A 25,205-nucleotide genomic window follows, 5' to 3' on the forward strand; every position below is an offset into this window, starting at 1 on the left:
GGGGCTGGGCGGGAGCGGGGGGCTGCCAGGGCTCCCGGAGGCTTTTTGCATCCTCCGTCTCGGATTTTCTATCCAGGCAGCCAAGCAGAAATCTCATTACAGCCCGGCACAAAGGCAGCGTCCCCGAGCGTGGCTCGGAGCTGGCGGGGCTGGGGTGGGCACGGTGGGGAGCAGCGGGCACCCCGGAGCTCAGGCAGCCGTCAGGGTGGCGAAGGGGCCACGCAGGGCCTGTGCTCCCTGCAACGCCCCCCCTCTCCCCTGCACCCCCCCCGGCAGCGCCCGGCGCCACTGCAATGCTCCGCACCTCCCTGCCACCCCTGCAATGCCCCACGCAGCCTCTCCACCCCTGCAGCGCCCTGCGCCCCCTCTGCCCCCTCCGCAGTGTCCTGCCCCGGGCAGGGCAGGGCCCGGCGAGCCCAGCAGCCCCGCGCGCCCGGCGCAGCCTGCGCTCCCGCAGCAGCAGCAAAAGGCAATTAATTAGCAGGGCGGTGGGAGAGCAGCCGGCAGAGCTGCTCTGGGATCGATGGGCGCATCGACCGGCTGGGAAACACCAGCTCTCCTGTAGAGAGCCCCGGGGCTGGGCGAATGGGCAGGGGGCCCGGTACCCCCCCCCCCCCCCCCCCCCCAGTTCCCGGAGCCAGCTGTTTGGTTGCTGCCGAGAGGTTGCTGCCAGCTGATGGGACCTAACCCTGGGGCACCGCCAGCCTCTGCAAGGGGACCGTGGGGTGCACAGGGTCACAGCAGGGCACGGTGCAAGGAGGGGAAGCACAGACACAGGCGGCGCTGCCTGCCACATTTCCTGCGCCCCGGCAGTCCCGGGCCTGCGGCTGCTCCCCCCAAGCCAGGAGAGCGGCAGGTCCCTGTGCCATTCCGCAGGGAGGTGGCAGTGCTAACGGACCCCCCCCCCCCCCTCGCAGGCTGTTCAGACGCATCTGTGTCAAGGGGAGACGCAGGCTGGTCCCTTCGAGCTGGTGGCATCAGCTGGGGGAGCCGAGGGACGGGGCTGTGGCACGGGCTGCAGAGCCGGGCATGGTGCCGGCTGCACCGTGTCCCTGGGCAGTGCCCACCTGCAGGCACACGGCGAGGTTGGGAGCGCGCTGCTGCCCCTGGGGCTGTGCTGGAGGCTCAGGACTGCGTGGGCACAGTGCCTGGGGCAGGACAAGGCCCCGTGGGCACATGCCAGCCAGCCAGGGCATGCCGAGGCCACGGCACGGGGCCACCTGAGCAAACCCTAAAGGACCTGTGGCCGGAGGGGCGCAGAGCGGGGTGGCAGGGACAGCTCTGCTTGCAGCGGGGCACCGTTTGCAGCCCTCCAGAGCAGCACACTGCAGCGATTACTGCAGGCCCGTGGCCATGCTGCCCCTGCCCCTGTCCCTGTCCTGGTCCCTGTCCCTGTCCCACCCTCCTGCTCCCCCTGCCTGTCTCTGCCGTTGCGGCAAGTGCCAGCCTGTCCCTGCAGGGAAGGAGAGTGCTCAGCCGTGTTGCAGGAGCGTGGCTGCCAGCATCATGCAGATGAGAAGTGACAGCGAGGGACCCTTCTCAGGTACCAGTTCCCTGCAGCGCAGGGCACAGAGACGTTGTCCCCCTCTCCCCCCTGCCTCTACCTCTGGCAGTGGGGATGGCCCTGTAGGCGCTTAACCCCTTCCCCACCATGCAAACCCTGATGTGCAAACCCTGCCATGCAAACCATGCTCTGCACATCCCACCACGCACATCCTGCCATGCAAACCATGCTGTGCAAACCCTGCCATGCAAACCATGCTCTGCAAACCCTGCCGTGCAAACCATGCTCTGCACATCCCGCCATGCACATCCTGCCATGCAAACCCTGCTGTGCCAACCCTGCCGTGCAAACCCTGCCATGCAAACCCTGCCGTGCAAACCATGCTCTGCACATCCTGCCACGCACACCCTGCCATGCAAACGCTGCCATGCAAACCCAGTCATTGGGCAGGAGCAGCACAGACCAGCCAGGCAGCACCAGTGCTGCTGATGCCTGCCTGGTCCACGCTGCAGGGAGCCTGAGGCTGGGAGCAGGACACCTGGGTCCAGCCCTGCTGCTGCTCCCTGGTCTGTCCTGTCACCCTCTCCAGGGCTACTCCACCAGCCCCGTTAGCACCAGCTGCCTCGTTTTCCTGGGGCAGTAACCCAGAGAAGTAACAAGCCTCATCTTGCTGTGCACGTGGTTTAGGAGAAGGGGCCGGTGGCGGGGCTGAATGCAATGTCTCGTTGGCTGCACCCCGTTAATCCAGGCATCCTGAGGCACAGGGGGTGGGGGCTGTGGGGAGTCTGAGGGGTCCGCGGGCCCCTCGCCTCCCACGTCTCCCGCGCTGGCTGCCGTCTCCCGGGAGTTGTCATGGGAACGGCGCACCACGGGTACCCCCCGCTGCGGAGACAGGCTGCTGCTGCCGGTCCCGGGGCCGGAGGTGCCCAGCGTGCCCACGTCCCACTCGCTGGGGCCTGTGGCGTCCCCACGGCACCGGGGCAGGTGGAGGGGACAGCGAGGTGGGCGCAGGCGATGCCGCAGGGAATGGGGGGCTGCGACATGGTGGGGCTGGAGAGGCGCCAGCACCGCCGCTAGTGCTGGCAGGGCCCGCCGGCACGGCGCGGGCACCGGCTGGGCACAGCCTCAGCGCCGGCAGCCGCGCTGCCTACCCACTCCCTGGTGAGCCAGCGCTGCCTGTTCTTCCCCGGCCCACGCGCCCGGCGGCGCAGCCAGCAGTTTCTTCCCCCGTCTCTTTTGGGGATTTTAACCCTGCAGCACCCATGCCCGCGGTCGCAGCAGGATGGGTGCCCTGCACCCGGGGGGCCCCGGGGCCCCTCTGTGCCAGGCGCGTGCCAGGAGCTGGGGGACCCAGTGCAGAGGCAGGATCTGCCCTTGCCGCTGGAGCTGCCCGTGCCGGTGGCATGGGGGGAGCCTGGGCTGGCTGAGCCCGGCCGTGGGCCTGGCTGCATGCCAGCCGCCGGCGAGGTGACCCGTGCTGGCCACCCGGGCAGGGCGTCCTGCCCCGGGGGGGGACACGGGCCCCGGCCCCAATGCTAGCCTGGGCAGCAGGAGCGAGGCACAGCGGAGTGACCACCCTCATCCCTGCCGTGCCCCACCGCCCCCCTGGCCCCGCATCCCCCATCCCTGCTGCACCCCGCACCGTGCTCCCACATCTTGTCCCCCCTGGACCTCACAGCTCCCGTGCCCCCACCCCACCTGCAGCCCCCATTGCATGTCTGCTGCCATCTGCCCCTCCCTGCTGATTAGTATTAATTTTCAATCGTGATTTTTGACAGGGCTGCCGGCTCGGCTGCCAGCTGGGATGGCTGCCCGGCGTGAGACGGGCCGGGGCAGCCCTGGCCGTGCCATGCTCGCCGGGCGGCTCCTGGCCACCGCTGCGCCCGCCCGGGGGCCCTGGGTGCCTCCCACCTCGCGGCCCCTCCGCCCCCAGGCAGGGCCGAGGACGGAGGGCATCGCGTCCCCAAAGGGAGGGCGCCCGGTGGGCACCCTTCCGCCCCTGGCCTGGCTCCGCTGCAGGGCTGCCAGGAGCCCATGAAGCTGCCGGAGATAAATGGCTCCTATTACTTTTCCAATCAAATGAAATCCCCGCTACGGCTTCATCTGAACGGCAACAAGCAGCGCCAGCGCGCAGCAGCGTGTGCCACCCTCGCCGCCGAGGTAACCTTGGTCCCCTGGCGTGCCGTGGCCCGAGGGCATGGCCCTGTGCACCCACAGCCCCCGAGGGCATCGCACCCATGTGCACCCACAGCCCCCGAGGGCATGGCTCCCCCCCTGCACCCCTGGCCCTCCAACACCCGGAGGGCAAACCGCCGGCAGGAGACTGCTGCTGTGTCGGCATTAGGCTTGTGGACACACACCACCCTGTGCCCCACTGCACAACGCCCCACACCACCTGTTTTTCAGCCCCCCCCACCCAGCACCCGGTGCCCAACGCCCCCCCCACCACACACAGTGCACCCTGCACAGCTGCCGGCCCCAGCCCCACACACCCCCCAAACCCCCCCGGGGCACTTGCTCCTCATCTCCCCTCCTGCCTGCGCGACTCCCCTCCGCCAGCGCCCGTCCCTGCTGGGCTGCGTGCTGGAGACCCCAGGGCGCCACGCTGCCCAGGCAGGGGGGAAACTGAGGCACATGCCGCCCCGAACGCCGAGGCATGTGGCTGTGCCGGAGGATGGGCACAGAGCAGGGGGTCCCCTCTGATGCTGGCCTGCCGCAGCGCCCCCGGCCCACCGGCCCTTGTGTGCCACGCACACACGCACGCGTGCACACACCAGCATGCCGGGGGCAAGGCAGGGACGCTTACACGGACTGTCCCATCCTGGCTGCCGAGCCGGGCTCCAGCACCCTGGGGTGCTGCTGCGTGGGTCCCTGCCTGATCCATCCTTATTAGCCCACACCCCCTGCCTGCACCGGGAATAGCAATTAGCACCAGGAGCTGAACCCTGCTAATGAGGAGCTCCTCTCCCCCACGTGGGCAGGCCTTGCAGCCTTGCTGCCCCAGGCATGAGGGCGAGGGGATGGGCACAGCCCATGGAGAGGCTGGGGGGCACAGGGGTGTCCTGGCAGGCAGGGCGGTGGGTGCCACGGGTGCTCAGCCCCATAACAAGGTGGAGGGGAGCCTATGCTGGGCAGGGGGGCAGATTCAGGCTGTAGAGGGGCAGGCAGCCCCTACCCCCTGCACGCTGCCACTGCTGGGGGGCACAAACAAGGGGCAATTAGTGGTGCATTAATTGGGGAGCTCAGCACCTCCAATCCTTCCTCTGCTTCATGCCAGTCGGCTTGGCAACGTGTGCCAAGGGCCCAGCTCCTGCTTGCCTCTCACCTGGGGGCTGGGGGCAGCTCTGCCACCCTGCTGCAGGCAGGCAGGCAGGCAGGACAGGCAGGGCTGGCACCCCGCTGCAGGCAGGCAGGCAGGCAGAGCCGGCTGCCGGGCCTGCCGTGCCGGAGGTGGCCAAGGCCGGGCGAGTGGCACCATCGCGTGGCGAGGGGCTGCCAGTGCAGGCGAGCACCCGGGATGTGCCCGCTGCCACCCCCTGCCCGGCCCGGGGCGCCCCCAGCAGACCCCTGCCCACCCCGTGCCACCCGCTGCCACCCCCTGCCTGCCTAATGCCATCCCCTGTCCTCCCAGTGCCACCCCCTGGCAGACCCCTGCCCACCCCGTGCCACCTGCTGTCCCTCCCGCAGCCCTGGGCAGGGGAGGCTCTGTGGCCCCGACCCCCAAAGGGGGCAGATGCACCCGCTCCTCGGTCCCCTGGTTAGTGCCCCACAGCTGACCAGCCGTCCCTGGCGCAGAGACCCCAGGCTTTGGGGTGCCAGCTGCCCTGGTGCTAGTATTTTTGGGCCCACGCCGCCCCGCTCCCCAGCAGCCATGCAGCAGAGGGGAAAAGGGTGCCGGCGTGTCATGCGCATGCGGGGGCAAACCCCAGGGCCAGCCGCCGTGGGGACACAACCTGGTACGCTGTTTGTGGCAACCTGCTCCCACCCCCCCTCTCTGTCCGTATCTCACACCAGCCATGCGTCCCCCACCCCAGGGAAGCTGGGGCAGGCGCAGAGCCCTGGTGTGGCTGCCCAGAAGGGGCTGGGGGCCAGGGATGCTATTGGGGCAGCCGAGGCTGGGGCACAGCTCGTCTTTGTCCGGCCGGGGCAGCCTCTGGGGCTGCATCGCCCAGCAAAAAGGCGACCTGCCAAGGCCCCGGGCACTGCGTCCGCAGCTTCTTGGCGCAGAGGCTGCACGGGCTGGGCCTGCCTCCAGCAATTTTAATAGCAGAGACGTAGTTGTGACTTTGTCCCCTTGCAGGAGGGCCCCAGCCCGGGGCCAGCTCCCTGCACACCCCCTGTGCCGGCAGCAGCCCCAGCTGCAAGCAGGAGCAGCACTAGAGCATGGGCCATATGCAGCAATGGGGAGCAAAGGGGCGCTTGGCCCCCACCTGCTCTGCGGGGCCCCGTGTGCACAGAGGGGGCTCTGGCTTCAAGAGGTGCAGATCTGCTGGACACGCTGCCCCAAGACAGGACGCAACCCCTTGTGCTGGGACTGGGGATCCCTGGGTGCCTGCAGAGGGAACAGGCAGCCTGGGGCATCGCGGGGCAAGAGCTACGAGGAGGGACAGCAAAGGATACAGGAGAGCAAGGGGGAGTGACCTGGAAGAGAGGGGCAGAAGTGGCTGCAGGTAAAGGGACATCAGTCTCACAGGGCTTGATGTATGGGGGACAGGGGTTTTTTGCACTGCACTAATAAACCCTACCATGGCTATAAGCCCTGGCAGTGCCATGTCATCGCACACACCAAGGGAGGAGGTGGGGGTGCAGGTGAAGGCAGCCCGAGCTCAGCAGCACACAGGGCTCCCACCAGGCCTGGGCCCTCGTGAGGATGCATACAGCATCCCCAGGACAGACCCCACTGGGGCACCCCTCAGCAGGGAGCCAGCCTCCCAGCAGGAGGCCTGCATCCCACCACTGCAGAGGCGTTTCAGGGCCTGGAAGAGGTGGGGACCAGCTCTCAGGGCCACCTGGGCTGGCCCAAACGAGGGAGCTGGACTCTGTGCACCCTCATCTCATGCGCCAGTTCCTAGGGCACCAGACTGTAACCATGCCTGGGCCAGGGGAGAACAGAGCCAGCATCCTCCCAGGGACTATTGTGAGGCCCCCCCAGACCTCAGGGGTGCCCTCACAGTCCCAGGGAGAGGGGGCCCCACCAGGTCCCAGGCACTGGGGTTGCAGGCAGCTGTGCTGCAGGAGATGCTCAGCGCCAGGACCAGCAGCCACCCAAGCCTGGAGCTGTGCTCCCAGCCCTGCTCACTCAGCAGAGCAGGTACGGCAGCTCATGGTCACTCTTACAAGACTCCCCCCACACACACACCCCCCAAAGCAAGAGCCAGCCCTTCCCCCTGTGCACCAGTGCACCCAGAACCTTGGCACAGCCCAGGACACGGAGACTGCACTCAGCTGCAGCAATTTCATTGTGGGGTTTCACAGGTCCCCCCTTGCAGGGGGCAGGACCCCCAGCTCCCCCCACAGTCACACCACAAACTTGTTCTTGGTGAGGGAGCCGCTCTTGGTGGCTGTGTCCGCGTGGGCCTGGTACCCAATAGCCACCTTCTGCGACAGGCCCAGGTGCTCCTTGTAGACGCGCCTGGAGGAAAGAGGGGAGCTGCAGGGACCGGGCAGGGGCACTTCCCCCCCGCAGCTCCCTGCTGGGGAACAGGACACCCAAACCACCAGCCCTGATCAGCCACTGGAGATTATGGAGCAGAAAAAGCTCAGGGCAAAATGTGAAGAAACGACCCACTGTTATGGGGCCCATCCCTCAGAGGGGGTCAGCTCACACCGGGATCCCATTCCTCTCCAAGCCTAACAAGGATCTGGGTGACCTTTGCAGGGAAGGAGCCATGAGGGCCACATTACCCGATGTGGGTGACCCCTTCACGGTTCTCCGCCTCCCGGGTCCAGATGGCGATCTTGTCCCCCTTGGCGCGGATGTTGATGACGGCCCCACACACCTCGTCACTGTACTCGTCAAACATCTCCCCGATGAGGCACAGCAGCTGCCCAGAGAAGAAGGGGAGCCCAGGACAGTCCCTGCCATCCATGGGGCCGGGGCTCAGAGAGCCGCCACAGGGGGAAATGCCATCGCCTTGACCCCACGGAGTGGCACAAGAGGTCAGAGTGGGGCCGGCACAGGGCACACACTCACCGTCTCCAGCCAGAAGCGGTCCAGCTCTGTGTGCCTCTGCTGCTTCGCCAGTGTGATGAGCCAGCGCCCACCACGCTTGTTCTGGCTGTCCTCCCACATGGGCTCGATCCCGTCCTGGGCACGGGCAAGACGGCAGTCAGGCCTGCCGAGTGCACAGCCAGAGCCAGCTCGGGGCGCAGGGAGATGCGAGCACGGCCCTGCCGCACTCAGCCAGGCTTCCCCTCCCGCATCGTGGCCAGGGCACCCCGGCGAGCCTGTGCCACCTCTGCAGGGACCTGGGAACGTATCCCCAGCCAGAGGGGCAACATGGGGAGAGTGGTGGTGAGGGATGGGGACTGTGCAACAGGCAGGGATTGCACCCAGGGTGCTGTGCGTTGCTCCCAGGAGAGGAAGAGCTACGAATCGCAGGTGTCCCACCTTGAAGAGGGAGTAGTCGCAGCCCGACGTGAGCTTGCTGGCGAGCTGGATGTGACTGTACAGACTGCACCGGGTCAGAGATGAGACAAGAGCAGGTGAGAATGGGCATCTTGGAAACCCCTGGCACCCCCACTGCAGCCCCAAACCCCAGCACCAGGCTCTCCCCATGGCACAGCAGCACACTGCATGGCACAGAGACCCCAGCATCCCTTCTTGCCACCCCGAGGGGGCACGTCACCCGCCCAGCAGGGCACTCACGCCCAGAAGTCCTCCACAGTGCTGAACTTGGTGACAAGGCGCAGGTTGGCCTGCCACATCTTGCTCTTGTCGTTCTTGAAGAACCACAGCGCCCACCTGGGGAGGGAAAGCAGTCAGTGATGCCAGACCGCCCCCCCAGCCCTGGCACCCCAGGGCTCTCCTCCTCTTGCCGGGGGATGCTCCCCATGGCTAAGCCCCAGCCACTCACCCCAGGACCCCATACCTGTTCTGCAGGGGGTGCTTGCCCAGGCTTTCTGCCAGGAGCAGCTCCTGCTGCTGAATCCGCCGCCGCCTCTGCGCCTCTTGCCTTCTCTGGGGAAGGAGAGACAGCCCCTAGGAGCCCCACGGCCACTCCACCAGGGCTTCCCCCAGTGTCAGCAGCTAGGGTGCAGGGATAATGGGGACCCCCCCAGGGGCCTGCCAGCCTCCCCCAAACAGGACCCACAGCCAGGAGCCCCAGGGATGCAGGCCACAAGGCAGGAACCCACCCGCTCCCCTGTAGCCATCATGCCCAGCACAGGCCCCCCCAGCCGCATCCAGCTCTTAAGGGCCCCCAGCTGGGCGGGATGAGCAGCCGGCCCCACCGCACCTGGCTGGGCCCTGCCGGGCGGGAGGGCAGCAGGCTGGGAAGGGGCATTGGCCCTGCTCCTCAAGTGGTGGGGGCAAGGCAGGGATGGGGGCTTGGAGGCAGGACAGCGGGGACAGGGAGGGTTGGGGTCAGGGCAGAGGGGGGCAAGATGGGATGAGACGGGGACAGTGTGAGATGGGGTTGAGAGAGGATGGTGAGGAATGGGGCAGGGTGGGACGGTATGGAGACAGGGTGGGACAGCATTAGGATGGGATGGGGACGCGGTGGGATGGGAAGGATGGGATCAGGACAGAATGGGACTGGATCAGGATGAGATGGGATGCAGAGGGGATGGGATTGTAATGGGATGAGGACAGGGTGGGATGGGATGGAAACAGGATGTGATGGGAAGGGATGAGATGGGGATGGGATTAGGACAGGGTGGGATGGTAATGCAATGCAGATGGACGGATAGGGAACAAGGTGGGATGAGACCAGGAGTGATGGGGATGGAGGATCAGGATGGGATGGGATCAGGATGAGATGGGACGGGGACAAGATGTGATGGGGAGGGGATATAATGGGGAGGGGATGGGATCAGGATGGGATGGGATGGGATGGGGACAGGGACAGGATCAGGATGATGTGATGGGGAAGAGATGGGATACGGGGAGGGGATGGGATCAGGATGGGATGCAACGGGATGGGGACAGGGATGTGATGAGGATGGGGATGGGATGGGGAAGGGATGGGATGGGATCAGGACAGGATGGGATACGGGGAGGGGATGGGATCAGGATGGGATGCAACGGGATGGGGACAGTGATGTGATGAGGATGGGGAAGGGATGGGATCAGGACAGGATGGGATGGGGAGGGATGGGGTATGGGAAGGGGATAGGATCAGGATGGGGTGCGATGGGATGGGGGCAGGGACGCGATGGGGAAGGGATGGGATATGGAGAGGGGGTGGGATCAGGATGGGATGCAGTGGGATTGGGACAGGGATGCAATGGGGATGGGGATGGGATGGGGAAGGGGTGGGATATGGGGGGGGGTGGGATCAGGACGGGCTGCGAGGGGATGGGGACAGGCTGCGGCGGGGGAGGGCAGAGCAGCGCCCGTGGGAAGCAGCCCGCGGTGCCCGCGCTCCCCTCCGGGACCAGGGCGCCGCGCCGCGCCGCGCCGCGGGGGGACGGTGCCGCTGCCGCTGCTGCTGCCGCTGCCGCGCGGGGCGGGGGGCGGGCGCGGTCCCCCCCGCGCAGCCCGGCGCAGCGCAGCGCAGCGCAGCGCGCCCCGCGCTCCGGCACAGCCGCACTGAGCCCGCCCCGCCGCAGCCCGGCCCGGCCCGGCCCGGCCCGCGCGGAGCCCCGCCCGTCCCCGCCGCCGCCGAGCCAGGTCGGGAGCGCGGCGCGGGGCCGGGGCCGGGGCCGGGCGGCGGGTACCCGGGGCCGGGGATGCGCGGGGCCGGGGCGGGCGGCGGGGGGCCGGGGCGGGCCGGGGGTGAAGCCGTGCGGCCTGTCCCCGCAGAGCCGCCATGGAGGTGTTCATGAAGGGCTTGTCCAAGGCCAAGGAGGGGGTGGTCGCCGCCGCCGAGAAGACCAAGCAGGGGGTGGCCGAGGCGGCCGAGAAGACCAAGGAGGGGGTCCTCTATGTCGGTAAGGGCCTGTCCCCCCCGCCTGCCCTTGCTTGTCCCTGCCTCTGCCCTTGCCTGTCCCTGCCTCTGCCCGTCCCCTGCTGCCCCCGCTGGTCCGGCCCCCCTGCGTTCCCCTGCTTGCTCCCTGCCCAGCCCCTGCCCCCTGCCCTTGCCCCCTGTGCATGGAGGAGGATGGGGACCCGCGGGCAGGGCAGGGTTTGGGGCTTGTCGCAGGGCTGGGATCCCCCCGGATGGGACCCCCCCAGCTCCCAGGGATCTGACCTGGTGAGCCCCGCAGCTCCTTGCTGAGGATGCTCTGGGGACATGAGCGCAGAGGGACTGGAGGCCAGGCCCTGCTTTCAGCGGTTTTCCCACAGTTCAGTGACCACCGTGCTGGGATATATCTGTCTTGAAGGGGTTGGGGGCATGTTTGTGCCAGCCCCCTCGGAGAGGCCAGGCCCTGGACCGCATGTGCCATAAACCCTGCCCAGACACCCAAAGCTCTGCAAGCCTCTCCCCTGCACTAGGACAGGCAGCTGGGGGTGCTCCCTCCACACTGCCCAGCTGGGCTGGGGACCACAGGCATGGCCTGGCTCTGCCACTCACGGCCGTTTCCTAGAAGGCATCCTTGGGAGGGAAGAGCTGGCTCCCCAGTGGGCTGTGCGGGCCCAGCCGTGGCTTCGGGCTGGCTGGGGAAAGCACCGGTGAGTGCCCATGGCTTGCAGCCAAAGGGAGGGAGCAGGAGGGCCAGCTGCTCCAGGCCAGCTCCATCCCACCGTGCCCTGCCTGGCTGGAGGGTGCGCGGCCTCTGCCAGAGGGCTCGGGCCCCGGAGCCGTTCCCGTGTTGCTGCGCTCTGCGAGCCCTGGGGCCCAGCCTGGCAGCCCCGCAGGGCTGGGTGCAGGAGCTGTGCCCGGGGAGCTGGCAGGGGGCAGGGCTCGTCCTGCCCAGGGGGTTGTGCCCTGGACACGGATCCAGCAGCTCAAGGAGCGCCCCAAGACCCCTGTCCTGCAGGAGCTGCCCCTTCCACTGCTGCCCCTGCCTTGCCCTGCTCCCATCCCGCCAGGCATCCTGAATTGTGCAGGCAGCGTCTCCCTGCCGGAAAGGAGCCTGGCCAGGCCTGCGCAGGCAGTGGCAGGACCTGGTCCCTGGGCTGCTCTGACTGCAGCGCTGCCCGCGCCGTGCTGGCATTGATTCGGGGTATTGATCCCGGCTTGCAGAGGAGACCTTGCTCAACGACACAGCCAGCGCGTGCTCTGCCCATCTGTGCTCCGGTGTGAAACCAGGCCCCCGGGGCCTCTGCCCTGCCTTGGCACGTGGTTGTGCCGCGGGCTGCCACGCGGCATGGCTCCAGGGCTTGCAGGGCTGGTTCCCTGCCCCAGAGCGTGTTCTTCCTCACAGCCGCCGGCTCTGAGCCGTGCTGTGCCCGCGGGGTTTCCCATGGCCCTGAGGCCACGGCACAGCAGCCCTGTGCCCTGGCTTGCTGCAGCAGCCACCCCGAGCCCCTCTAACCTGCTTGCCAGGGGCCGCGCTGCCCCAGCCCGGGTCTGTGGGGCCTGGGCAGCTGACCAGCAGCGTCCGGATGAGCCTTGCATGGAGCCAGGTGGGTGCTCAGCACCCCCGGCTGCCCCAGCACAGCGCAGGGGCTGATGCCCTGTGCAGGGGTAGGCAGGATGCTGCCCCTGGTGCAGGGCATGGCGCGGGGCATTGCTCCGGCCCTGGCCCCTCTAACCTCTCTTTCTCTCTTTCTACCCCTAGGGAGCAAAACCCAAGGCGTGGTGCAAGGCGTCACCTCAGGTACTGCTGCCCTCCGGCTCCCCGAGGCGGCACCCCCCCCCGCCCCGGGTGGACAGCTGCGCTAACGAGATCAGAGGCTAATTGAGGGGCCGTGATGTCACCCGGCTAAAGCCTCTTACATAACCGGGCCTGCAACAAAGGATTTGTGGCTGCTGCTCACACTCCGTGCCCAGCTGCAGAGCCGCATCCCAGCCCCCCTCCCGGCGCCGGGCCTGCGGAGGAGGAGGAGGAGGAGGGAACGGCCTCATCCTGCCCCGCTGCTCCCCAGCAGGCCCCAAGGCCCCCCGTGCTATGACGCAGTGGCGGGGAGCCCCTCGCCCTCCCTGGTGCGGGATGCTGACGCTTGTCCCCGGCTCTTGCAGTGGCTGAGAAGGCGAAGGAGCAGGCGTCCCAGCTGGGCGAAGCGGCTTTCTCCGGCGCTGGCAACATCGCGGCTGCCACGGGGCTGGTCAAGAAGGAGGAGTTCCCTGCGGACCTGAAGGTGAGCCACCCCGCAGGGACCAGGGCAGCCCCGGGGGCTTTGCTGCACCCGCGGGGAGGCTGGCACGTCCCCAGGCTTGGCGGGGATCCCTCCCGCTGCTCCCAGCCCGGTGGCAGGGGGCTGGCAGCGTGCGCCCACCGCCTTGCCCCTGCCGGTCCCCTGCCTGCGCCTGGGGCTGGAGCGTCGCTGCCCTGAGCAGTGCAGGGCGCGTGCACGGCCGCCGCAGACGTGTGTGTGCGTGCGCTCACGCACGGCGGCCGGCAGCGCGGGGGCCCGCGGCGGCGCGGCGTTCCAGCGGGCTGCGAGGTGACCTGACAGCTGCGGGAGCGGAGGAGCGGGGAGGGGCGGCGGGTTTGCATCTCGCCACCCCGATGAGCCGGCCGCTTCCAGCTTAGCCCAAAATAGCAACAACTGAAGAAATGAGGCCACAGCAGCCGCTGCCACTGCGTGGCGGTGCAGGGGGGGGATCAGCAGCCCCCCTTCCCTCCTGCCAGCCTCTCTGCCAGCCCTGGGGAGGGGTTACCTGGCACCACCCTCCCCTGCTGGGGCGCAGAGGGCTCCCCACAGCCCGCCGGGGATGCGGGGGGCTCCTGTGGTCTGCCAGCCCCTGGAGCCTGCGGGGTGGCCCACGTGGGGCCAGCACGTGTCTGTGGCCTGGGGCCGAGGCTGGGAGCAGCGCAAGGATGCGCATGCCCGGGCTTGGCTCCCCCGGGTGCCTGTCACCCTCCAGCTAGGTGCCCCTTGGTGTCCTACCGGCTCCCCACCGCTGCGTCCCCCCAGCGCCGCCCCACTGGTGCCCTCCGTGCACACCTCGCAGCGTTGCCGGTCTCTGCCCGGTCCCCCGGGTCTGGCAGGGGCAGGGCGGGTGAGCGACACGGGGGTGACGTGTGGGGGGCTGCGTACGTGGCACTGACCGCCTGGTTCACCCACAGCCGGAGGAGGTGGCCCAGGAGGCTGTTGAGGAGCCGCTGGTTGAGCCGTTGCTGGAGCCGGAGGGGGAGAACTACGAGGAGCCGCCGCAGGTGAGGGAAGGGGCTGGCACGGGGCACGGCGGGGGGCACGCTCTGCGCCGTCATCCAGAGCGAAGCCGGGAGCCCGCCTGGGCGCCCGCAGCCCTGAGGCGGTGGGGCCGCGGGGCAGGCTGCCGTGGGGCTGGCAGTGCCCAGCCCGGCTCGGCTCCCCGTGCCCTGCCTCCTGGGCTCTCTTGCAAGCTCTTTCTTTCCGTGCCCGCAGGAGGAATACCAGGAATACGAGCCAGAGGCATAAGGGACCCCCATCCTCGCCTCTTCCACCAGCAGCACAACGAACCGCCGGTGGCCCCCTGCTCCTCCCCAGCCGGCCCCGGCTGGTGCCCGTGTGCCAGGGAGGGTCAGCGGTGCCCCTGCCCCGTTCGCTCACGAGTTCTTCCTCCAGTTCCGTTCCAAGGGACCGTGTCCGTGTCTCTGTGTTGTGTCTAGCTGTGAGAGACCCGTTGTGTCCCAGCCCCGGAGCCCCGGTGCGTGCCCGAGCCGTGGGTGCTGCCCACAGGGGCTGGTGGGCGTGCGTGCGTGCGTGGGTGCGTGTGTCTGCGAAGCCTGGGTTTATCGCCCTGTGTCCCTCCCAGCGCCATAAGCCCCGGCTGTGTCCTGGTGTGTCTGTGTCTGTACAAAGCATGTTCACCCGCTCGCGGGCTGCTGTACATTTTGCTTGCACGCATGTCCCTGTGGTTCTGCTCCAGTAACCGTGGAACAACTTCTTTTTTTTTCTTTTCTTTTTTTTTATATATCTATCTACCTATGGGTGGACGGGTCTTCTGCCTTTGTGAGCCCTTGGCGCCTGGGCCCGCTCCCCCAGCCTGCTGGGTGGTGGCGGTGCCTGCGACCCCCTCTCCCGGTCCCGTAGTGCCGATGCTGTGTTGTGACGTGGCATGGATATCCCCCACCCCGTCGCTCGATGTGCAATAGGAGCGCAGCCGCCAGTGACACGGCTGCCCCCGGTCCGTGAATAAAGCCAACTCTTGTCTGTAGCCCCCTGGTCCTGGTTGTGGGGTCCCTGGGGGCAGGGGGAGCTGTGCCCTGGTGCATTTGGGGGAGAGGAAACGGGCTGGGCAGAAGAACCACCCCCCCTCAGGCAAATGGGGGCCTGGGCAGGACTGGTCCTCGTGGAGACAAAACGTCCTCCTGGATGCCCCTGGCTCCCTCCTGGGAGCCGTGTGGTGCTCCAGGGCCTGGTTGCGGGTGGCAGGCGCTGGCTGAGGCCCAGGGTGCAGGCAGTGTCCCCATGCCACCTGCCTGCTCTGTGGGCTGCAGTGCTTTGCATCTCCAGGCGAAGGCAGAGGCACCCTTTGGGGCTCAGGACCCTGAGCCTGGAGGAGGCTGGACGTGGTCCGGGACCCCGGCACTGGTTCCCTCCCTGCCCTGGTCCCTGGCGTTACAGGCTGTGCTAGCAAATGGGGTTCACCCCCCACCTGCCCACCACTGCAAGGGCCCTGCATCCAGCCCAAAGTGTGATCCTTCCAGTGCCCAGAGAACTGGGCCACCAGCCCAGCCTGGGTCCCCGGCCAGCCTCCAGCCCACGGCCGCGGCACAGGCAGGGATGAGGGACGGGGCTGAGCCTACCCCCATGCATGTCAGATTAAATCCCCCACCCGTGCCGGCTCGCCCGCCTTGTCGGCAAAGAGTGAAGCTGCAGCAGTCAGCATGGGCGCACAACGGGCTTGCTGACACCTGCAAATCCTGGCCGTGGCTCTGCTGCCTATGTCGGTGTCGGTCGCAGCAGTGCCCACCACGCGTCCTGGGCCCTGTGTTAAACGGGCCAAGCCGGGCTCCTCCAAAAGGTAGCAGGTTAGGAAGGAGCAGGACTAGGGACAGCAAATCCTTTGGGAACCTGCATGAAGGACATGGGCAGTGGTTGATAGCATGATGGACTCTGCAAGTTGGTACAGGGAGTCGGGCTGCCGTCCCCTGACCCTGCTGTGCCGTGTCCCCAGAGTCAGGCTGGGACACCCCCGCTGCAGTTCTCCAGGAACAGCCTCCTACGGCCCTTGCAGCGTGCATGGGCTGGCCCCTATCTGAGAGCCAGCTGTGCTTTTTTATCCCCTCGTCCAACTGTGCCATGCGGATGCCCCCAGCCACGAAGGAGGTTCACAAGCAGACCCACACCACCATCAGCACAGCTTCCTCCAGAGCCCAGGAGGCTGCGATGGGGCTGGGGCAGAGGGGGTGCGGAGGAAAACAGCCCGCTGCCCCGGGCAGCTGAGAGCCGGGGGCCAGGGAGAGGACATGCTCAGATAAACCATTTATAGAGACCAGCGTGTCCCCTCTGTGCAGCATGCGGTGTCCTGGGCACCCTGAGCCACCTGGCTCTGCGCAGCAGGACGGTGACCCTCCCCATGCGGCTGGCAGCGATGCCTGGGACAGGAGCCCTGAAGGATGCTCACTCAGCAGGGGAGGCCGGCCTCATCCTACACGGTGAACACCATCTCCAGAGCGCACGGCCAGGCGGCAGGTCTCTGGTCCAGGCCCAGGCTGTGCTTTGCAGCCATGTCCATGATTTGCTAGAGAAAGAGAGGAGCTGTGAAGTCGGCATGTGTGGGAAGGAGGGGGGATCACAGGAACCAGCGAGGAGGGTGCACGCCTTGCCACGCACACAGGCACCATGCCAGGCCTCTGAGCACCCCCAGGGGAGAAGGCCACCTTTGCTATAAATGACCACGGGGGCTGTTTGGGAAGACCTGGAGCTGTGTACGAGCGGGTCTGGATGTGTTGTCCTGCTGCTACCCCACACTGCTCTGCTGGGGACCTGGCCTGCCCCCATGGCCAGGCCCCACGCACACCACGCACACTGCTGAGCGTGCCACAGAGCCGCCTCCCCTGGGGTGGCACGGACCCTCCACGCCGACTGTGCCAGCACCACCCGACGCAGCTGGGCTTGGCTGAGCAACCCTGGCAACGGGACGTGCGCATTCAGGGAGATGGAGCAACAAGGACTCACGTGTTCCCTCCTTGCCGGGACCGACAAGGGACACTGGCTGAGCAAGAGGCTTTAATCCAAGGGCAGACACTGCCACCATGGGGGACATGAATCCAGGCCTTGGGCTCACCCGCAGGGAGTGACGATGGGGTGGGCACCCCTCAAACACAGCACAGAGCCGCTGCAGTGCAGTAAGGGGCCCCGCAGCAGGGATGGGGTGAGGCAGGGAGCCCTGGGAGGCCCCTTGGTCCAGTGCTCCATGGTGTAGACCAATCCCGAACACACGATGACCCTCTCTGAGGACCTCCGCTCCCACATTTCCACCCACAGCCGGCACTGGCCTGGCTCTGCACCGAGGGGCAGGCACGCAGCTCACCGCAGCAGACTGGCACTGCGAATACCCCAGCCCCTCCACAGCCTGCTCCCAAACCTGCTGCCCCTTGCTGGGACTAGGGCAGCAGCACGCACAGCGCAGAGGCTCCTGCCCTGCCTGCACGGCTGAGCATCTCCACCTGCCAGACCCCATCTGTCACATCCCTGGGGCTCTCAGGGTTCGCACGAGCACAGAGCCTGGTCTGCCACCTCCGGGCACCTCCGCAGCTGGCCCGAGCCCTTGGTGTGCCTCCCCGGGGACTTCCCGCAGTGCCCAGTGCCCCACAGAGAGCAGCCCGCTGGGACGGTGGGGCTGCGCCACCTCACCGGGCATCTCCTTGCCATCCCTCTGTCCCTGCCCCAGGGCAATGACAGCGTGGGGGGCTTCACATGTGCCGCCAGCTCAGCCCTCAGCATCGGGGCAGCAGAGGGGAGCATCTGGGAACGTGAAACAAGTGAGCCAGGACAGCCCTCGGTGGCAGTAGGCACTTACACGATGTGGGCCTGGAGCTCGGGGTCGGGACGATGGAGATCTCCCCCGGCCTTGCCCAAACACTGCTCAGGTGGAGCAGGAGGTGGCAGCTGGACTCCCGCTCACGCCTGAAGCTGAGGCAGCTATAGCTAATGAGGTTCAGGCTCTTCAGCCCCTTGAAGAAGGATACAGTCACGCCACCTGTGTTCACATACAAGTCCTGCCAAGGCCAAGTGCATGCTCCAGATGTGCTGCTTAGGGCAATCCAAGCCCCACAACTGATGTGAGGATCTCTCCCCATCTGCCTTGCCTCCCTTCCCATACCCTGTGGATCTGCTCTCAGGCACAGTCCTAAGGGTCCTGGGAAGGCTGAATCCTAACACCATGGTGGGTCTCTACTCTCTCTGAGCAGAGATGCCAGCTGCTCTGACAGCCCATGCGAGGTGGCACTGTTTACTGTTGGTCCACCAGCATCCACACGACATCCCGGTGCTGGCTGGGAGCCCCATGATCTACCACTGCTGCAGCCAGACCAGCCCTGAGGGAGGCAGGTACAGGAGGAAGAACAGCAAGCCGGACTTCTGAGATGCGCTCAGGGCCTGGGGACAAGGCAGGAAAACAGGCCAGCCGAGACAGCAGCATTGACACTGCAGATCCCAGAGCCTGGAGAAGCTAGGCTAGATCTTCATCAGTGCAGCTAAGAACAGCATTTGGCCCTAATGGCCTGTGAACCTGCCATCTCCCTTTGTGTTTGGGGATGAATGTACTGGGATGATGAGGATGTTTCTTTGCAGGAATATCTCATGTGCTGCTGGTGTAGTGGGGCCATTGCCAGCTTCTGCAGTGATCTGAGAACACAAGCAGAGCAGAGGCGACATGGAGCAGAAGAAATGAAAGAACAAGCTAGTGCCAAGCAGCTGTCCCTGCTGTGGGGATCCCCCACTCCAGGCCATTTCTAGTGGCAGGGGCCTGAGCCCTTGTCTCCCCACCGGAGCTGTTCAAGTTCATGATCAGCAAACACTCAGAGCACCTTTTCTCCACAGGATGGCGAAAAGTTCATGAGGCAAAAAACCTTGACAATGAAAGAGTACCAGGTGCCAGCATGTGCTGTCCCTTCAGTCCCAAAGGAAATGTGGGGCTGCACCAAGACTGAACCTAGGGCAACTTTCTCATCAGGGCCAGGAAGTGGCTGCTGGGTCCCCTTCTAGGTTTAGGGTTAGGGTGAGGGTTAGGGTTAGGGTTAGGAGAGAGAGAAAGGGTAGAGGCGCACGTGGAGTGGGGCTGCAAAGGGCATGCCAAAGGAAATGTGGGGCTGCACCAAGACCGAACCTAGGGCAACTTTCTCGTCAGGGCCAGCAGAGAGGCTGGTGTGACAGGCTCAGGCCCCATCTAGACTTAGGGTTAGGGTTAGGGTTAGGGTTAGGGTTCGGTGAGAGAGAAAGGGTAGAGGTGCACGTGGAGTGGGGTTGCAAAAGGCATGCCAAAGGAAATGTGGGGCTGCACCAAGACTGAACCTAGGGCAACTTTCTTGTCAGGGCCAGGATAAAGGCTCTTGGCCTCAGGCTCAGGCCCAGCCTGCGGCTAGATTCAGGGTTAAAGTTAGGCTTAGCCTTAGGGTTAGGGTTTGTGTCTGGATTAGGAGAGAGAGGAAAGCTATTTAGATTCTGCGTTAGTTTTTATGCTCCCCCCCACCTCCAGAATTATGTGACCGACCACCTTTCCCTCATGCGCCATCGCTCTGGCACAGAGGCGTGATGTTAGTGTGGTGATGTCACGCCTCCCAGGGGTGCAAGCACCTAAAGCAAGCTAAGGCTGGGTTTCTGTCTCCTGCACTCTTCAGCGCAGGTCCTCGCGTGTGACAGGGCCTGCAGGGCGAGCGTGGAGTCAGGTGGTCTGTACCTTCACTTGCACCTGGCGTGTGTTATCCCTCATGAGCTGTTTCTCAATAGCAGCAGGGATGAGCACGTCACAGGGTATCTCCAGGACGGTGCCATCACAGGACTCTGCTTTTGGGAAGCCAACTCTTGTGCCATGGGCCTGGAGTGAGAAGGACAGCCATGTGCTGGGCCGACCTGGCAGCATTCAGCACTGCCCTCAGAGCTGGGCTCTGCAGGAGATGGGGGGCAGCCCCCCTTCAAGGATGTTTTGGAGACAGGCACCCACCCTCACCCACCAGGCACATGGGCTGGTCTCAGCTCCCCTGCTCATGGTCTTCCAGCTCCTGGGGGTCAGTCCTGCTGAGATTGCAAATAGCGCCGTTGGTCCCCCCAGCACAGAGGCAGCAGGCTCGGGGCTGGTACGGGTGCCCCAGGCTGTATTGCCCCGCTGCACCAATGCCCTACAGCAATGCAGAGCACAGGGCTCCCTCCAAGAGGGAGAGGGAGGTCATGGGGACAAACACTGTAAACTGCCCACTGCTCTGATGACAGGCCCCGATCCAGGAGCCTGAGCTGAGAAGCAGAAGCAGGAACCCCCGATCTAGTCCCTGGAGAATGCTTTGGCTGGATGGAGGCTGGGACCTGGCAGGACTGAGACCTTCTTAGCCAGTTCCAGCGTTGTGAAAGGCAGGCCCCGTGGGACAAGGGCTCCCGGCTCTGCCCTTCCCTACCACCTCCAGAGTACCTGGACATGATGTCCCAAGTACCGCACGTTGTTCAGGGTCTAAGAGCTGCTCTCACTTAGCAAACAGGCCCAGTGAGAAACACAGTCCCTTGGTGGACATCACGCAGCATCCCGGTACAACCAGGGCAACCCTCCTGCACCTCATGTGGGTGCAATTGGCTGCAGAGGTACCAGCAGAGGGAAGGGCTATGCTGGTAGCTTGGCTCTTCTCATAGGAACAGCTGTTTTGCAGTATGCCCCAAAGTGTTTGCTGGCTTGCTACAGCTCCTAAAAGCAAAGATGGTTCCTGAGACTGCAAAAATATCTCCCAAAAAAGCAAAATTATAAACATAAGTAGCCAAGGACTTCATCCTTCTCGTTCTCTGCAATATCAGCAGAGCAGAGGGACCTCAGGAAAGGAAAAAGACGAGCAAAAGCAGGGCGATTCCTGTGGGCACCAGCTCTGAGTGCAAGCTCAGTGCAAAGCCTGCTTCCCCGTCACAGAGAGTTGTGCTGGGGAGTGAGCCGTCAGAGGAAAGCAACGCACTGCCAGGCAGCCCAGCTGCAGAGTGCCAGGAGCAGACGTCAGCCACCCAGCGCCCGGCTTATTTCTCCCTCCAAAGAGAGGGAAACGCAGGCAATGCCGCCGGCCAGTTGCAGTGATACCCACGGTGGCTCAGCAGTTATCAGGGCAGAGAGCGGGAGCTCCTGGAGATACAGCAGGGGGAAGCACTTCACCGCGGATGGGAGCAGGCCCCAGGCTGCAGGAAGAAAAGCCCTGCCCGGGGGCAGAGGGGAAAGGCAGCGCCAGCACCCTGGGTGTCTCCCAGAGCTCCCAGCCCTCCGGGTCAGGCAGGCAGCAACCAGAGCAAGGCAGGGCCCACAGGGCACCCAGAGGAGACAGGGGCTGCGCTCTCAGGCAGGACCTTTGCGGTGGGTAGCGTCAGAGCTTGCCTGCGGCTGATTTGGGAGGTGATAGAGATACGAAGTTGTCACTGGTGTGAGCTCATTCCACCCAGCCTGGCAGACCTCCCCGCATCCTGCCGCCTCTCCACTCCGCTCTACTGCAGACAAGGGCCAGCAGCAACTTCTGTTACAAGCAGTTTTAGACTTGATGGCTAGAGAGAAACCTTGGAAATGTCTGTGCAATGTGAGCAACCCTGCAGCCCAACCTCCGCATGCAGCAGGTCTGAAAAACTGTCCTAAGGAGTGCTAGCTGCCACGGCGCATCCCTCTGCACCAAACCCCACAGAGGCCATATCTGTACAAACACAGGATGTTACCTGGGGATGGGCTGACTGTGAAAGCTCTCCTGGAAAGCAGGGGCAGAAAGATCCCAAGGAAGCATCAGTCCCAGAGCTACAGCCGGGTGGGCACCTGCCTGCAGCACAAAGGTCTTGCCGGGGAACCCGGGCTCAGGCCAAAGCGTCCATGCAGTGCGTGCTGGTGATGTAGGTCTCAGTGCCATGCAGGACCCCATTCCCGGTGGTGGGGGAACCCATGGATCCCCCCCAGGCTAATGGGCTTTCCTGTCACGCAGGCCCTGCAGGACCAGGCAGGAAAGAACGAAAGTTAAAGTCTCACCTGGTGCAAGGTGTCTGAGCTTACCCAGTACCCCAGTGTGTGGGTGGAGGTGTCAGCTATCCAGCACATCGCCTGCTCCCCAGTACTGACATCCAGGGCCAGCCCATCGATCCCACGCCTCGTGGAGGGGGAAAATCCGCTAGAACCTGTCTTTGCAATTCAATCGTTTTGCTCAAACCAAGGGGACACATCAGGCCAGGTGATTTCCACAGGCTGGTCTTGTTCTAGGACACACCAACAAGTCTCCTGTCTGAAGCATGGTGCTGATCATAAACCAGGGCCTCCCCAGCTTCCCTCAGGCATTAACACCTTTGGCTCTTGCAGGGTCTTTGCGATGTCCCTTCCCAACCCTTTCAAGCCAGCAAAGAGTGTAGAAGCCCTTGCCCTACGACTAGCATCCTCTGAGCTCTCTGCCACATGCTGAGGCAGGAGGAAGCTCCACTCCTCCTCGTGCCTGTGCCAGCCAGTGGGAATCCGGGGGCAATGCCCAGGTCAGAGCCTGTCGCTCATGATCGGCAGCACCCACGACCCCGTCCAAGCCAGCCCCCACTGCGCTTGGTGCTGCCCGAGCCCAGAGGAGGCTTTCCCCGCTCCCATTTCCAGCCCTACCACGAGACAGAAGAGCGGTGAGCCGGCAGCGGCGCAGCAGGGCAGTGACCCGTGCTGACAGGCAGCGCGAGAGGCAGCCCCGCGCCCTGCGCAGGCACGCAGCCGCTCCCCGCTCCCCTGCCTGCAAACCACCCACCTCTTAGAGAACAGGGGTGAAACCGCTCTCACCTAAAAATCCCTTCTTGGCCATCTCTACGGTAAAATGCCTTATTATTTTCTCCAGCTCATGTGCCTGTGCAAGAACATCAAAATGCAGTTGTTATTGCAAGCCCCCAAGAAAAAACCCAGAGCCAAGGTAAGGCCTCTGGCAGCTGCCTGCCCTTCTGCAGACGCAGCCCACCCTGGCGTCTCCGAGGCTGTAATCTGGCCCGATGCACCCCGGGCGTTAATCCCAGCAGCTGAGCACCCTTGCTGCATTGCAAAGGCGGCCACGTGAGCGCTCGGTCCCTTTGCTCACCCCCTCCCGACCCCTGCGCCAGCACGGCCGGCGGTGGCAGGAGTGTCCCCCCGCCAGACGCATTCAGCGTGCGTCTGGCTGGGTGCACTGAACCGTAAATCAGAGCTCACCACCCCTCTCTCCCCCCGGAGCTGCTTTTCACAGGCGCTGGGCGAGTGTTACTCATTACAAACGTCTTCTCCCTGCTTGTCGGAGCGCATCACCGTGACACACGCAGAGGGGAAGGGCTGTGCAAATGGAGCGTGAGCTGCAGGCCTGCAGCGGGGAGGGAGATGAAGGAGCTCACCGCGCATTTCCTCAGATCGGTCTTCCCACCCTCCATGGCACCACCAAAAGGAACATCTGAAAGAGACCTCGCAGCCCAGACAGACGTCCTCCGCCAGCTCACCCACTCCCTAGGGTGAGAAAGTGGCCACCTCAGCCATGAATCTGCTGGCAATTCCAGGCAAAGGGGCAGCGGATGCCCTGGGAAGGCAAGGGGCTGGCAGCCAGGACCCTGGCACGGGCTGCCCAGCCACACATGGCTCCCTCCACATGAGAAGTGGCCTGCGAAGAGCAGCGCCTAAGCCAGGACAGGATACAGCCCCTGAGCCTGTTGCAAATGCCACCAGCCAGAGCCGAATCCATGACAACCCAGGAACAGAGATTATTTAAGAAGCATGATGCTCGATGCTCCCTGATTAGCACGAACCGCCCGGGCTCCCAGCGGTGTGCACTGCAGCCACCGCGAGCCTGGCCCTCGCACATCTGTGCCCGGAGGAACGCTCTGCACTTCCTGAGCGCTTCTGGTTTTCAAAGCCCCTAACAAGCTCCTCTGACTCACTGCACCGCGGCCCCATCCCAAGCCCAAGTCGCTGACCGCTTTACATTCCTCTCACACTTACCCCACTACGGCACATTTGTATGTCATTAATGCAGCCAGGGCTTTTACTTCATCAGCACCAATTGAGCTGCTGAAATGAACCCCTGGGAAAAGAGAAAGACGAAATGAAGAGTACCTGCCTTGTTGCCACAAATGGCACAGAGGAAACGTAGGAAGGGCTTTGATTCTTCTGAAACAGCAGCATCTAGTTGCAAGAGGTGATCAAAAAATCATTCAGCTAGACCTGCTCCTCTGGGTAACCACAATTTCCTAAAACCCAGCTATCCTACAGGGCAGGCCTTTGCTTTGGAGAGTGCCTTTGAACAGCACAGCCACGGCACGGTTAAAGTCTCTGGCTGGCAGCGAGGAGATGGGGAGCTGAGCCCCCTCAGGCTCAGAACAACAGTAACCGCTTTGAGGTATGTCTGGGGTATGTTACACCCGCAGTGAGTGCATCGTGTTTAGGGTGCCCGTAGGGATGGCCACTAGCCACGCTGATCTTGTCTCCACTGGGAGCCGGAGCAGCCAGGCTGCACCCGAGGGTAGCCAGCTGCACCCAGGTCCTGCTGCTGGGTGCATCTAGGGAAGGTGTCCCCCAAGGCTGGTGGGGCACAGGCAGGGCCCCACGCAGCCCTGGGCCGGGAGGTAGCACTGGGATACGAGGACGCTCAGGGCCCAGCCGTGGGGGACTCCTCTGTTCTCGAGGTTACACCTTTGCTTTCCATCTGCTGGCACCACATCCACTCCGGAGCCCGGCTTTTCTGCTTGGCTGCCGCAGGCGCCCGCGGCGCACTCCTGCAGATCACGCGGGCAGCCATGCGTGACCGCGGCGTGGCCGGGGAGCAGCTGCTGCGAGCCCCTCGCCTTTCTTGGCTGGGCGCCGGAGTGGGGCCAGCCTCGGCCGTGGCCCCCGCGCGCTCCCCGCCGCGCTGCCCTGCAAACCCTGCCGTTGCTTCCCAGCCCCAGGGCTGCTGTGGGGGCCGGGCGCTGGTGAGCCGCGGGGCAAAGCATTCCTGGGAAAACCCTCCTGAGGGGCCCTGTCCCCTCGGCGCCAGACCCGGGGTCAGCACCCGCAGATCCACGAGCCATCCCTGGGGCAGCCTTTGGGAGCCAAAAAGCCCAAACCGCTTTGCCCCCACGCGGAGGGGGCCGTGCACGCAGGGCTGCCCGTGGCCGCGGAGGGCTGAGCCCTTGCACCCAGGTTATCCAGGTTATATTGCATCCAGGCGGGTTAGCGGGGCTGCAGGAGGCGGTGGGCACCCCGGTCCCCCCAGCAAGGGGCAGGATGCCACCGCTGGGCTGCGTGTGCGTGCGTGCACATGCATGCACACGCGTGCACATGCGTGTGCGGCGCCGGTGGCGGCGTGCTGCGTGCCTGCCGGTGCGGGTGCAGCCGGGCGCGTTCACGTGGCTCTGCCCGTGCGCGTGTGGGAGGTGGGGACGCGG

The 25,205-nt window shown here is 65.2% G+C and overlaps 3 protein-coding genes across 3 annotated transcripts; 1 reads left to right on the forward strand and 2 right to left on the reverse strand.

The window, feature by feature from the left end:
- Positions 1 to 7,021: 7,021 nt before the first annotated feature.
- EIF4E1B (eukaryotic translation initiation factor 4E family member 1B) lies at positions 7,022 to 8,878 on the reverse strand. The gene is made up of 7 exons (XM_067304732.1): positions 8,861 to 8,878; positions 8,596 to 8,684; positions 8,373 to 8,468; positions 8,115 to 8,178; positions 7,698 to 7,811; positions 7,409 to 7,548; positions 7,022 to 7,136 (listed from the first exon to the last, which is right to left on the reverse strand). Exons 1-7 carry the CDS (start codon positions 8,876 to 8,878, stop codon positions 7,022 to 7,024), a joined length of 636 nt encoding a protein of 211 aa, XP_067160833.1.
- Positions 8,879 to 10,266: 1,388 nt separating this feature from the next.
- SNCB (synuclein beta) lies at positions 10,267 to 14,856 on the forward strand. The gene is made up of 6 exons (XM_067304780.1): positions 10,267 to 10,337; positions 10,470 to 10,597; positions 12,332 to 12,370; positions 12,733 to 12,851; positions 13,784 to 13,873; positions 14,085 to 14,856. The coding sequence occupies exons 2-6, from the start codon at positions 10,477 to 10,479 to the stop codon at positions 14,115 to 14,117; spliced, it is 402 nt and encodes a 133-aa protein (XP_067160881.1). The 5' UTR covers positions 10,267 to 10,337; positions 10,470 to 10,476; the 3' UTR covers positions 14,118 to 14,856.
- A 1,432-nt stretch (positions 14,857 to 16,288) lies between these two features.
- LOC136993381 (glutamate dehydrogenase 2, mitochondrial-like) lies at positions 16,289 to 21,900 on the reverse strand. The gene is made up of 6 exons (XM_067305076.1): positions 21,856 to 21,900; positions 19,857 to 19,984; positions 19,546 to 19,696; positions 18,414 to 18,494; positions 17,668 to 17,866; positions 16,289 to 16,386 (listed from the first exon to the last, which is right to left on the reverse strand). The coding sequence occupies exons 1-6, from the start codon at positions 21,898 to 21,900 to the stop codon at positions 16,289 to 16,291; spliced, it is 702 nt and encodes a 233-aa protein (XP_067161177.1).
- Positions 21,901 to 25,205: the final 3,305 nt, after the last annotated feature.

Source organism: Apteryx mantelli, chromosome 14 (assembly GCF_036417845.1).
Source record: "Apteryx mantelli isolate bAptMan1 chromosome 14, bAptMan1.hap1, whole genome shotgun sequence".
NCBI lineage: Eukaryota > Metazoa > Chordata > Aves > Apterygiformes > Apterygidae > Apteryx > Apteryx mantelli.

Excerpts from the sequence above, each read along its gene's own strand:
- EIF4E1B (XM_067304732.1), bottom strand. Across the intron at positions 8,179-8,372 it reads ACTGTGGAGGACTTCTGGGC|TCTGTACAGTCACATCCAGC; the intron begins GTGAGTGCCCTG and ends GACCCGGTGCAG. Across the intron at positions 7,812-8,114 it reads GCGACTACTCCCTCTTCAAG|GACGGGATCGAGCCCATGTG; the intron begins GTGGGACACCTG and ends GCCCGTGCCCAG.
- SNCB (XM_067304780.1), top strand. The coding sequence starts at position 10,477 with ATGGAGGTGTTCATGAAGGGCTTGTCCAAGGCCAAGGAGGGGGTGGTC. Across the intron at positions 10,598-12,331 it reads GGAGGGGGTCCTCTATGTCG|GGAGCAAAACCCAAGGCGTG; the intron begins GTAAGGGCCTGT and ends TTCTACCCCTAG. Across the intron at positions 13,874-14,084 it reads ACTACGAGGAGCCGCCGCAG|GAGGAATACCAGGAATACGA; the intron begins GTGAGGGAAGGG and ends CCGTGCCCGCAG.
- LOC136993381 (XM_067305076.1), bottom strand. The coding sequence starts at position 21,900 with ATGTGCTGGATAGCTGACACCTCCACCCACACACTGGGGTACTGG. Across the intron at positions 19,697-19,856 it reads GACCCCCAGGAGCTGGAAGA|CTTCTCACTCCAGGCCCATG; the intron begins CCATGAGCAGGG and ends CACATGGCTGTC. Across the intron at positions 17,867-18,413 it reads GAAACATCCTCATCATCCCA|GACTTGTATGTGAACACAGG; the intron begins GTACATTCATCC and ends TGGCCTTGGCAG.